The sequence below is a fragment of the Clarias gariepinus genome, chromosome 1, assembly GCF_024256425.1.
Source record: "Clarias gariepinus isolate MV-2021 ecotype Netherlands chromosome 1, CGAR_prim_01v2, whole genome shotgun sequence".
NCBI classification, from domain to species: Eukaryota; Metazoa; Chordata; class Actinopteri; order Siluriformes; family Clariidae; genus Clarias; species Clarias gariepinus.
The window spans coordinates 6,460,224-6,474,450 of NC_071100.1; the positions used below are offsets into that span (position 1 = coordinate 6,460,224).

The window sequence follows — 14,227 nt, forward strand, 5'->3', positions numbered from 1 at the left end:
TCTATTCGATTAAAGACCAAAACCCAGCGCATTACGTGAAATGTGGAGGATGAGTTTGTTTAAAGCTAGAAAGAGAGAGTAGGAGAAAGTCAGAGGTTTTTTTTTTTTTTTCCACACTCCAAGGACACACACTTAACATTAAAGGAATGACTAACATTTGAATTTCTACTGGCATGTTTGACTGTTTTTTAGAACACGCCGTTCGACATCTCCGAGGTCATTTCTGACATTCACAAACGTTGCAACACACACACACACACAAAGCAGTGATGATTTCAATGACTTTTATGAGAGCTAACCTCACATTCACCATTTACAACCCAATACAACGGTGGGGATCTTTACATGCATGTCATCTCATACACACACACACACACACACATATATAAAACCAGTCATATAAAACATCAAATCAAGTCACAACCCCCGTTTGTTTCTGCATGAACTGCTCATGAGTTCAGATCTGGTGGAATATTTACGCGTTTGTATAAGTCTTTCATCAGTCTGATCTCATCACTGGACATTGATCAATCTAAAGGAACATCTTTATGTAAGACAACATTTTTTAAAACCATTTATGAAGCTTATTTTTTTATTTTTCGTAGGGGATTGCTCCTCACCTCTTCCAATATATGTATATATATATATATATATATATATATATATATATATATATATATATATATATATATAGTTTTTAATAACTGTATTGAACTGATGGACCTGACATTTATGAAAAAGTGAAAAATACTGTACGTTAATAAAACCTTTGAGAACCAATTACAGATGAACAGGTTTGAAATTAAAAAACTAAGTACCACTACTTAAAAAAAAAAAAGTAAAAAAAAATTGTTTACTAATTCTACAGGAACACATGTGATGAATACGGTTCAGCTGTGACACATTATTAACCCTAACTGGTACAGTGTGTAGCTTCTCATTTCTTAAACAACCCTGTCAGAAGACATCTCCTGTGGTCATGGTAAAGATGTTACTCTCTTTCAGAAGGGTAAAATTAATGTCCTGCATCAAGCAAAGAAAACAACACTTATTGGTGAAGCCAATTGATAAAAGGCCATGTGCTCTGATTAGCCCAGACTTAGCCTGTTTCTGAGTGATGACTGCATCAGCGTTAAAATAGAGGTGAAGAAGAGAAGTGATGCACACCCATCATGTCTAGTGCCTAATGTACAAGCCTGTGGATGCACGGTTATGATCTGGGGTTGCTTTTGTTGGTCAGGTCTATGATGCTGATGACCTCACCAGGTTTTTCCATTAATGGATTTTCTCCTACCTGGTGCCATTTTCCCCAATAATTGGTGCCAGGATTCATCATAATCAAAATGTGGAAGAGTGGTTTACATATACTATATCGCCAAAAGTATTCAAGTCAAGGGGTCAAGTAGGCTTTTTAAGCCTATTTCATAATTTCAACCATATACAGTTCAGTACACGATGAAACAAAACAATGTTCCTCAAGCACCAAGGTCCTACACACAACATAAATTAACAAAAACTAACTAGCTAGCTAAGTAAGAAACATTCACTTGCCTGCCTTCAAATGAATATGAATTTGAGTTATATCCAATTCTTAATCCATATGGTTTAATATAATGTTGGTCCTCATTTTGCAGCTATAACACAACCGCCATAAATACATTGATGAGCAGGTTTGGTTTGACTGGCCTGCACAGAGTTCTAACCGTGTGCCGATAGAACACCTTCGGGATGCATTAGAGCGGAGACTGTGAGCCAGGCCTTCTTGTCCTACGTGTGAGGTCTCACAAATAAACTCCTAAACCTTGTTCAAGGCGTTGAAGCTGTAAAGAGGGTTTGGCCAACATCATATTAAACCCTATGGATTAAGAATTAGATGTTCCTCAAGTTTAATTGCAGGTGAAGGGAGACAAGCGAATACTTTGGCAATTTAGTATATATTGCAATGGTTGGAGGAAACCAGGAGGACCCTGTAGGAACTCATACGTTTATAAAGAGAACATGTAAGGACTGAGAACATAACTGAGAAGAAAGAGAAAAAAAAGAAAGAACAAAGGCATAACTAGTGATGATGAATAATTCTGAGCTCTCTCACTTTTTTCTTCACGAACATCCCTGCTTGTGTGTTTCTTTTCCCCTGGAGTACTCATGAAGCCCGCTAATGAGCTGTGAGTGAGAACAGGGACTTCTGTTTTTTTTTGTTGTTGGTTTTTTTTTTTTGTGAAAACCGCTCATTTAAACATCACACCAGCCTTGTTTCCCAGACGTCACACAATTTAAACACCTTTCCTAAATACACTACTTAGAGTCTCACCCAGCAGGCTTTTAAAAGAAAACCAAAGCTGTGAGGGAAAACAAGTGCAAAAATGAGTTTAAGTTGTGAAATTAACAACTACACAAATGCAGACTGGTGTTATGAAAAAGTTGAAAAGCCACAGAGTTGGTTTAAACATTTACGAACCAAACTAAACAACTTTGAGCGAATGAAAAACCAACGCGACTGATTAGCTTTGCTGCGGTTCCTGTTGCGTTTACACTTTCTGTAATTAAACAGCACAGCGCGAGATCCACTTTAAGCTGCTAGGAATATGGGGAAAATGTGATAATAAGGTTGTGTATTTACCCATTACAGGCCACGACTGTGAGAACAAGAAAAATAAACACAATATTTCATTTTCCTGATAACAGGCTGTATGAAGTGTAGAATAAATGCCTGGAATAAAAGTGCTAATGTACAATTTTTAAAAACTCTTCCTGATCGAAACATAATTCTGGATTCTGATTGGTCAGAAGATCTGTGTTTTGGCATGTTACACATTCACTACCCGTAACAGTATGAAACCCTTCTCCAAGGAGAAGCCCACAGAAACAAACAGATTTGCTTCCCATTTAGCATCTGAAGACCAAGAAAACTCCTGCTCACCCAGAGCCAAACTGAGAAGTGGAATCATAAAAAGTGTTCCAACTCTCAACAACTGACTACAACCAGATCAACACTCATCCCTGACGTCTACCTCCATGGAAACATGTTCTAAGATAAACAGGGCATCTCACAACAATGCTCTGCAGCTCGCACTCTACTGATATTGATCTGTGCTCCAACTTTGACCAGATAACCCTGAAGGCATTCCAGGTTAGGCTCTCAAAGCCTGTGTAACAGCTGTCTCCAGTCTTCTTGAGTTAATAGTTCACAATAGTTCCAACCTGCTTCAAGACAGAAACCAGTTTTCTCCTTCCATGGATCTTACATGTAAAGCCCAATTCATTCCTCAATACTCCCTCTGAATCAGTTTACCTATGTCTCCAACAACAAATACAGAGAATATTGGGACCGTGGCACTCCAGTTTAGCCTGCGATTTTAACTTGGGACCTTTTAATCAGTAGTCCAACACCTTAACCACTGAGAGACCTCTGCCCAGCCTCAGTTATGTCATATGTCTCTCAGTGGTTAGGGTGTTGGACTACTGATTGAAAGGTCCCAGGTTCAAACCTCAGAACCAAAGTTGCCACTGTTGGTCCCTTGAGCAAGGCTTCTATCCCTTAACATCAGCAGGTCTGGATAAAGGTGTCAGGACCATCAAAGGGCTCCCTTTTCAGTCTGGGTCCTTTCAAGGTTTCTTCCTTTTCCCCTCTCAGGGGGATTTTCCTTGCCTCCATCATCCTCAGCTTGCTTATCAGGGACAATCTGATCATTTTGATTTATAAGTTATTCCTCACACGTCACAAACTCATTTTCCTAAACTTCTTTTTGACTTTATAAAGCTGCTTTGCGACAATGACCATTATTAAAAGCATTATATAAATGAAATTAAAATGAATTGATTTGAATTGAATTGGAAACCACCTCCATTAAGATGCTTCTCAGGAATTTCAATTTCACCTTTTCAGTGTTAACACTATCAACACTTTCAAGCTGATCTTCAACTTTAGGAAACCTCTGTAGTGGAGTCTCCCATCTTTTTTCACCCACAACTATGTACGTCAAACATCATAATCAAGTTTGCAAGTGGCACCCCAGTGGCCTATGATGGGATGGCCTACAGGTAGGAGGTCCTGCAACTACTGAAGACCTAGTCTGCTCAGGGTCTTATTGGTAAAGGTTTGGTGGAAACCACTGAGGAAATTACTGGTGCTCAGCTACTGTCCATTCCAAACATCTATCACAAATGCTGCCTATGGACATCTCATATCCCAAGCATAGACCTCATACTCTGCTCCTTCCCAGTAAGTGCTACAAGAGCTAAGAAACAGCTCCTTCTAATCTTCTGAACTCCTCTCAAATGTCGTTAATCCCCGTTCCTCCAGCTCCAGCACTGATGTTTGCACTTGAATCCATTTACACTGTTTGCACAGACACCTCTTTCTGCACAAATAGCTCTAGTTCTGCACACAGACTTAAACCTAGAGTTTTCTTAGTTGGAGACTAAAAGAAAGGTAGTGAATAAGGGGAATAGACATGTTTGCATTATATGCTTACACATTAAAACTCACCCAAGGTGTGGATCAACAATTAATAGAAAATCTTAAATCCAATTTTAAATACAGAAGTAAAAGCTGCTAAATTAAAGCCTTTAGCTCTGTCCTGATTACAAGAAGGAACCACAGCAGTGTAAAAACCCTTCATCACAGCTGACACAGGCTGTAACCATGGCAACACAGAGCCAGCTGCCACACACAGGTGGTTGAGGGGGCGGTGCCGAAACAACAGGTGCACGATGACATCAGAACTTCAGGGGGAGTGAAGTTTGGGTTCTTTCACAGAGTTCTCTCTCTCCCTCTCTCTCTCTCTCTCTTCTCCATTTCTCCATAACCTTCATTTCTCCATCTCTCTATCGAGTTATTCACTCTTTACCTTTCTCCTGCCTCTCCACCTCTCTTTCTTTTAAATCAGTCAGTCAGTCCAAAGTTTTTCCTGCCCTTGGCTCTTTATGTTTCTGAACCTCCTTTACAAATTGCTTCTTTTCTCTCTCGCTCTCTCGCTCTCGTTCTCTCTCTCTCTTCCTGCTTCCACTGTCCACTCATCCTTTATTCATTATTCATTTTCTATTATTTATTTTCCATTCTTTTCTTTTTCTATTGCCCTTTTTCCTCTCATGTCTTCTTTCTGGGATTTTTTTTTTTTTGCCTCTTTTTTGCTAGATTGGAGAGATGATTTGCTTACAATCTAGTTGAAATAAATAAATAAATGTAAAATGTTTAAAAATTTAAAAATTAATCATATAAATGTTACACTGTTAATTGTTTTTCTTTGAATCCCTCTTTATGGCTCTATGTCTCTTCTTATTGTGATTCTAAATTATTTCATCTTTTTTGTTGTTCCTACATTTATTCATTCATAAATTCTTTCTTTCTTTCTTTCTTTCTTTCTTTCTTTCTTTCTTTCTTTCTTTCTTTCTTTCATCTGTTTTTGCTTCTTTCTCATTGTTTCCTTATTTTATTTGATCTTTCTAGTCTTTCTTCTTTTCTTTTATCATTTTGTTGACTTTTTATTTAAATTTATGTTTATTAATTTACTCTCTTCCACATTGTGTGTCTCAGTCACACATAAATCTCTTTTTCCTTCTTTCTTTCTTTCTTTCTTTTCCTGACCACAATCTTTATTTTTATTATTTAAATAAAGAATTTAAATAATTTAATTTTTTTTTTTATTTATTCATCTTTCTTCATGCTGTAATTTGAATATTTTCTTTTTGTTGACTTTCTTTTCTTTTATCTTTTCAACTGTTGTTATTTTTGCCTTTTTAATTCTTCTCTCCCCCACACTGTCATCCTCTTTCATCTCTGTCTCTTCATCTCCCTTTTCTTTTTCTCCTTTATTTTCCTTTTAGTTTTCTTTTTCCTTTTTAGCATGTTTATTCTCTCTCTCTCTCTCTCTCTCTCTCTCTCTCTCTTTGCATGATGCGACAGATCTCTATAAAAGTGGTCTCTATCTCTCATGCATTGAAGTTTGATGATGTATTATGAGTTACTTTAGTAAACGATTTATTACACAAATATCTCCTATTCTTTATACACTCTCCTTCCATCATCATTGACCTTCTCTCTCTCTCTTTCTTTCTCTCCGTCTGACACTTTATTTCTTTATACTTGCATTTATTGTCCATAAAACAAGTTCTCAAACTAAACAATCCCCTCTTGTCATATTGTATATTACAGCAGCTATAAACGCTCGTTCCGTCACCAGTCTCGCCTTTTCTTGTTTAAGGATGAGAGAACTAACCTCCTACACACACACACACACACACATACACACACACAAAGCTTGCAGCACTACCTTGGCGGTACAGAAGACATAAAGTACCCGTGACACGCCAAATCTTTTAAATTTCATCACACTGTCCTGTCGAGTTAGCATACTTGTAGTAGCGCGCCGTTCCCTCGAAAGCTAAAAGCATCCACTAAAAGCCTCATGCACCCGGCTCACACTCACACACCTCCACCTGTCTCTCCCTCTCACCTCGCGACCCCCTCGTCTCCCGCCGAGAGCCGATGATTACGGCTAATTACCGACAAAACGGCGCGCGCTTCAGACGGCTAGTGCTCTGCAAATGACTCCAGGAGGTGAGGTGAGGGGGAGGGGCGGCGGTGTGAGAGGAAGTGAGCGGAAATAGACAATTTGAAAAAAAATGCCCTGCATCTGCCACCTCACAGCAAAAAAAAAAAAAAAAAAAAAAAAAAAACACTTGTCTAGTTCTCGCCCTTGTAGCTTCCTGCAGGCTTGCTGTAGTGATCTTCACCCAGCTGGTCAGCGGGTGTTAATTAGAGTTATATAACTGCAGCTCGGAGCATATTGACACGCTAGGGGTTTTTTTTGATACGTTATACAGTAGTTTCTATGGTAACAGTAAGGCGGTATTTATTAAGCGTTTACAGAAGGAGTCTCCAGTGTCGGGAGAACAGGAAGTTCCTAACGTCTGGGCGGTACCGCGGTAAGCCCGGCGTCCTCACACTCCAGCTCGTTGCTGATTATTTTTTCTCTAACGACGTGCGCTATTGTGTAGATTATAAATAGTCAGAATACAAGTGCGTGAGTGTGGAATAAAACAACGCAAATAGGGTTGTCTTTGATTGCTGTTGTCTATCTCTCACACACACACACACACACACACACACACACACACACACACACACAAAGCGGTTTTACGGCCACAATTTCCATTGTGCGTCTGGTTTAGCGCGGGTTCATGGAAGCTCGGGACACATCAATCCCGTACTTGATTACATTCTCACCTCCGCTGAGAGGCCTCGATGAATATTTATCAGTGTGAATATACGCTCCGCTTCCCCCGCTTTTCACCACGCTGCAACACACACACACACACACGCACTCACACACATAAACACACACACACTTCGCTTAATTTCTTTATGAATATTAACGCCAGCATTATGTCCCCTCACACACTGACAGCACTTGAGATAATCCTGTTATTGTCTCACCCCAAGATGGCCGCCGCGCACGCTATTATTATTTTTTAAAAATCTTTTGTTCCTGTCTCTTCATTGTTTTTTTTTCTGTTCTTCCAATCTCTTGGCCGCCATGTTTGTGGCACGTCGGCATGGCGACGTCCCTGAAGAGGATTGCAAAAACAAAGCGGGGGACAAAGTGGGGTCGCGCTAATCTTAAACACGAGCTTTATTAGATGCTAATTCTCGGCGAATGAGTATTAATGGTTTTTTTTGCCACAATAGAGATGCGGTGAATGAGGACAGAACAGAGGGGACGCCGAGATTAAAGCCTGGAGCCAAAGATACCGACTAGCACGAAGCGACTTAACTCAGGTCTCGTTATACCCAGCGTGCAAGGATAGACAGATACATACTGTAGATAGATAGATAGATAGATAGATAGATAGATAGATAGATAGATAGATAGATAGATAGACAGACAGACAGTTGGACACAGAACGACACAGAAACATAACCCACTACACAGAAATCAGTATTAGTACCATATCAGTTATTATACAATATCGATTACAATAAACACCACATTCACTTCTGTTATAAACCTCATCTGAATCGTTCTATACGCTTTATATCTTTTTTTTTTAAAGAAAAGTCTACTTTCAGACAAATTATGGCAACAATACGTTGATAGTTATTTTTTAGATTCATATAAAAAGAGACAGCAATAAATGTCATACAGCGAGCGCTAACCCATATGTAGCGCGTCATGCATGGACGCTGAATGCTGACAGATTGTATGCAAGTAATCTGATCTGGATCTGAAACTGAACAACACGACTTCTGATTGGACCAGAGACAGAATAAAAATGTTCTGATTGGACTAAAAACAGAATAGAAATGTTCTGATTGGACCAGAGAGTAAAAAAGCAAGACTTCTGATTGGACCAGAGACTAAATAAAAATGTTCTGATTGGACCAGAGAATAAACAACAAGGCTTGTGATTGGACCAGACACTAAATAACAGAGTTCCAATTGGACCAGTGATTGAACAACAAGGTTTCTGATTAGACTAGACTAAAAAAAAGACTTCTGCTTGGACAAAAGACTGAATAACACCCTTATGATTGGACCAGAACAAAACAGAGAACTGTCCTCAATTGTCATCAACTTCTTCTCTCTCTCTCTCTCTCTCTCTCTCTCTCTCTCTCTCTGTCTTGTTCTGTCTGTCTGTTTGTGTCTCTGTCTGATTATGTATTTGTATCTCTGTGTCTGTCAATCTCACTGTTTCTGTCTGTCTGTCTTTCTGTATCTATGTGTCTTTTTCTATTTGTCTGTCAGTCTTTGTCTGCCACTTCCTGTCCCTGTCTGTCTGTGCCTGTCTTTCTGTGTTGATGCCTTCCTGTCTCTCCCTTTCTTGCCTTTTTTTTTTTACTTCTCTCTTCCTCATTACCTGCCTGTTGCCCCCTCCCTCCATCTTTTTTTTTGTCTTTCAGTCTCTGTAGAGTATCTTGTCTGTCTTTGCGTGTCTCTCTCTGTTTCTGTCTGTTTCTTTCTCTGTCCATCTCTCTCACTCCCCCATTTCTGCCTCTTTATTTTCTTTTTGCGTATGTCTATCTGTCCCTCTTTCTGTCTTCCTAATTATGTCCCTCCCTGACTTTGTATCCCTCTTTCATTAGTCTCTCTCCCTCTCTCTCTCTCTTTCTCTGGTAGATATTGTGATTGACAGAGTGTGTTTGGCAGGTTGCCAAAGCAGACAGACTATTGAATCAGTGTCACACACGGCAGCTTAGCACCATTTAATGACAATCTCACACACACACACACACACACACACACAAACACAGAAACAGATTTAGTTATAATGTCAGCTGCATTCTAGTGATTCTAATTTGGATTGAAAATCCTGGAGAAAAGCATCTCATGTTCGATTCTGGATCTTATTTTAGCTTTAATCCTTTTAATGCTGCTTTTTCATTCTGACCTGCAAACGGAGGAAAATACGGAGGAGGGAAGGAAAATTACCGGGCCTGGATGTATTCTCCTGCGTCTGCTTTCATTTCCATCTCCATCAGCATCAAAATCAGATCTCAGAAATCTGCACATCACAACTTCGCCCTTATCGAAATCACTCGGTCCGTACGCTTGCCCATTCCTCCTGCTTCCAGCACAACAACATTTGGTTCACTTGCTGATTCATACAGTTTAAAGTCCGATTTAAATGTTTTTAATATTTCCGGCACGTTTTTTTTTTTTTTTACTGATTTTCTCCCTAATTTAGTCATGTCCACTTCCTCCCAGTCACTAGGGGGCTCTACCACTCAGTCGGGAGGGCCGCAGACTATCTCATGTTTCCTCCGACCTACGTGACGTGCCTTACAGCATCTTTTCGAACTGCTTGCTCGAAGCACACACTCGGAGGACATCGCTATCCACCCCTAATTGGCTGTAGAGCCGTCATTAATGTGGGAGCACGAAGTACCTCTCCCCCCTCCCCCCTGAGAGAGCTCGGCCAATCAGCTCTCTCTAGACCTCCGGCTGCGGGAGGTTACAGCATCACAGGGGATCGAACTCGCGATCTCCGGATGATAGGCGAGCACTTTACCACTGCGCCCCTCGGAGTGTTTTAAATTTTTAAGTTAAGATTTAGAAATATTTTATTAGCTAAAAAGAATGTTTTTTTATTTTTTTCTGAAATCAAATGTGTTTTCACAAATTTTACAAACTTACGCCTAAACTAATTGATGAAATTTTGTTAATAGGATCTCTCTTTTTTCCATAAGACACTTTTTCATGCACAAGATATTGACATATATGGCTGAATATTTTAGAGGGCGAGGAAAGTTTATTTTTCATTTTACAGGCGTGCAGTGGTGCATGCTGGGAAGGCAGCGTGTCATTATAGCTGACAGAGGAAGAGGAGGATAAAGAGAGAAGAGTTTCTCCAGACTTACATCACTCAGTCCGGCTTCCAAAATCTTTATGCCGCTCTCCTTCTCCAACTGGCCTTTCTGCTGAACTGCAGAGAGAGAGAGAGAGAGAGAGAGAGAGAGAGAGTATGAGTGAGAAGTCAGCATGAGATGTTTCTCTGTGTATAATGTGAAGAACTGAATGTTTACTCATTTCTTATGAGCGATTGCCTTAAACAAAAATCACCATGAAAGTAAGGCATAAATCTCATTAATGACTTGTCATCTCGGCTTTCGTTTCCATGTTACACGCGTAATTCCACACCGGATTAACGGAAAGCTTCTGATGGTTCTACCGTACGTGCATTATCCCTCACTATTCCACTGCTTGTGTTTGTGCTCCAAATGCAGCGGCCTTCAAACCCAGAGGACTGTTTATGCTTTGACTAGTGAGGAAGAAAACACTGTGTGTCATGCTAATCAACAACAGGTTGGTTTGATGAAGCCAATTGCTTCTTTTCATGACAAAGTAGTTTTTTGCTACAGCAACATTACTAAACTGATACCGCAACAATGTTGTTTTTTTCATTTATTTTGTTTGAACAAATTTCTTTTCATAATATGATTTACAAAAACTGATTTACAGAATTGCAACTTTTTTCTTGAGATACTTTAGTAACTTTACCCAAGAATATTTACTACCATAGAGTACATACCAACTTACACAATATATTTGATATTTAAGTAACTTCTTGTAGGGAATTAAAACAACTTAGTATGATCCATTTATGAATTTTGCTAAATGTACACAATTGACTGTTTGGTTACGAACGTTTAAGTATTTAGCTAATTTAACATGATCTGTTTTGCCATCTTTTTAGAGTTTTACACACAATATATTAGTAACTTTACAGATATTTTACTTACTTTACATGACCCATTTACCCAACTTTACACAAAGTATTTTACTAACCTAATTTTACATAATACTATCTTTACCGACCATATTTACAACTTTACACAAGATATGTTGCCATCTTAACATGAGTTATTTTACCATCTTTACTAAATTTACTAACTTAACATGAAGTTTTTGCTAACTTCACAAAAGATATATGAATAACATAACATCATTCACTAAGTTTACACAAGATATAATTTACATGATGCATTTTACAAACTTTACACAAAACATTTATCTAACTTCATACAAGGCCTTTTAATTGCTTGACAGAAGATATTTTACATTTAGGCATTTGGCAGACACTCTTATCCAGAGCGACTTACATTTTTATCTCATTACACATCTGAGCAGTTGAGGGTTAAGGGCCTTGCTCAAGGGCCCAACAGTGGCAACTTGGTGGTTGTGGGGTTTGAACCTGGGATCTTTCGAACCGTAGTCCAATGCCTTAACCACTGAGCTACCCCTGGCCCCGAAATTTTACCAAGTTCAGCTGTTTTACCAATTTAACATAAGGTTTGTCACTAAGTGTACTGTACACAAAATGTTTTACTTCCTTTACATGACCTAATAACTCAACTTTACACAAAGCATTTTACAATTTTAACATAACCTATTCTTACCCAAAAGGGGGGTTTAACACAATTAAGTTTTTAATTTCCTGATCGAATCTTAATTGTAGATCACTAAGAAAAAGTAGTAAAGACCCCCCCCCCCCCCACTCCAGGCTTTTATAAAACTAATGTCTAAAGTTAGACAGCATGGCATGAAGAGTTTTTTACAGATTACACAAACGAGAGAGTTTAATTACACACTGTAAAACTGTGACTGACTGAGTTTAATTTGGGAAAGTACAGCCAGAGATGGAGGGAGAGATGAAAAGATAGAGAAGGAAAACAGAGAGAGAGAGAATGAGAAAGAGAGAGAGAGAAATGGACAGTCGGAGGAGGAAGCCCACTTAGATAGGGAGCGTCAGTGGGGAGAGTATGTACTCCTGTGTGACGGCTATGCTAATGAGGCTAGCCACTGTGTCCAGTCCTGCTCCTGCCTGCCAGAGACTCTTTAATTAGGATTTTAATCTCGACAGCCCCCCCCATCCCTCTCTCTCTCTCTCTCTCTCTCTCTCTCTCTCTAGTCTGTATAATGAAACAGAACAGCTCAGAGCACTGATGCAGAAAGGACTCATCAAATCCAAACCTCTTTCTGGCTGATCCATCAAACACTTAATGCCAGTTCGGGTACCGAGGTCCGATCCCCCCCCCCCCCCCCTTCCAACACCTTTCTCCATCATTTCACAACAAATAATAGTTTTCAAACCACCAGTCATCGCTAATATACGATACACCCAACAAAAGTGTGTTTTTATTAGGACTGTCAGATTCACTTAAACCTCTTCCAATTTTTAATACCAATTATGTGTCCATTGGCAAAACATTTACACATCCGAGGCTGGAGGGTTGAATTCCTCATGACAGTCCAAAAATTCACATTAAAGAAATCGCATAAGTATAATATATGAGCTCAGTTCTTGTTTAGATTAAAGTACGATGGTATCAGTCCTGATTAACCTCTCACATTTTGTGTGGAAGCACTTTTTTTTTTGGATAAGAGAATAATAATAACAATTTATTATTATTATTATAATTATTATTATTATTATTATTATTATTATTTTATTATTATTTTATTATTATTATTATTATTTAAACATTGTTACTTAATCTGAGAACAACACAGTCAGGCGTTTTAAAAAAGAATATTATTGTGTGTGTGTGTGTGTGTGTGTGTGTGTGTGTGTGTGTGTGTGTGTGTGTGTGTGAATAAATAAATTGAAAACAGGACATCACTGAAGTTTAATAAAAAAAGAAAAGAAACCGGATATTCACGCCTCAATTTCATGGATTTTTCACACAACTAAAAACTGGATTCGGACCCAGGCGTTTGGACTTGACTGCGAATGAGCAGATGTGTGTGTGTGTGTGTGCATGTGTGTGTGTTTGGTTGTGGAAAAATGTTGCTTTTCTCCTTCCCGGATTTGCTCCAGGCTAATGATCGTATGTAAAATAAGAACACACAAACCTCCAATGTGTGTGTGTGTGTGTGTGTGTGTGTGTATGTGTGTACCTCTATGTATCCACAGTTTGTACTGCTTATGCTGTCTAGTGTAAAAGGGTGCCTGGAGCCTATTTCAGGGCACAAGTTGGCAGACGTGCCAACCCAGGGCACACATGCACACACACTCCCAAACACACACAATACAGTAAGTCCCATACATACAAACATTTAATTTACAAACTTTCAAAAATAGATCAATGCATGTTCCATTGATGAAGCTGCCACTGCTAAGAAATGCCAAGCAATACTGATAAAGAGAAAAGTGAAAATAATTGAGACAATGCGGTGAGATGAAAAGATGGACGACATCGCTCGTTCTCTAAACTGAATCGTTCAACCATTAGCATGATACTACAGAACACTCTACTGTTAAATACTGCGTATAGTTGAGAAAGTGCATCTCCATTCTTCCTACAAAGCATTTGGAGAGTATGTAAACTCCATGCAGATGAGTGGGTGGAGTCAATGCATATAACTAAGTCTTGGGATTCTGAAATACACGCCAGCGTTATGATGCGATGATGATTTCATGAGGTTATGATGATATTACAATGTTACGACAATGTAAAGATTATGTTACTGTTTACCATAATGTTATAATGTTACATAGTGGTAGTACTGTATAATGTTAGTCAGACTATAAGTTAACAATGATGCTATGATGATGTTACTTCGATATGAGGAGGTTATGATGATGTTACTATCATGTTACAATGAATGATATTCCATGGTTATGATGATGTTACAATAATGCGACAAGTTTACAATATTGTAATGATGATGTTACAAGGTTGAAATGATGTGATGATGATGCTACTGTACATGTTTGTGGTGAC

The 14,227-nt window shown here is 38.8% G+C and overlaps 1 protein-coding gene across 1 annotated transcript in view; it reads right to left on the minus strand.

Annotated features, from left to right (window-relative positions):
- ptprn2 (protein tyrosine phosphatase receptor type N2) overlaps positions 1-14,227 on the minus strand; it is a 214,128-nt gene that overhangs the window by 69,548 nt on the left and 130,353 nt on the right. Inside the window, exon 12 of the mRNA XM_053505462.1 lies at positions 10,361-10,425. Coding sequence (XP_053361437.1) covers positions 10,361-10,425 — 65 coding nt within the window. The remainder of the gene's footprint in view (positions 1-10,360; positions 10,426-14,227) is intronic.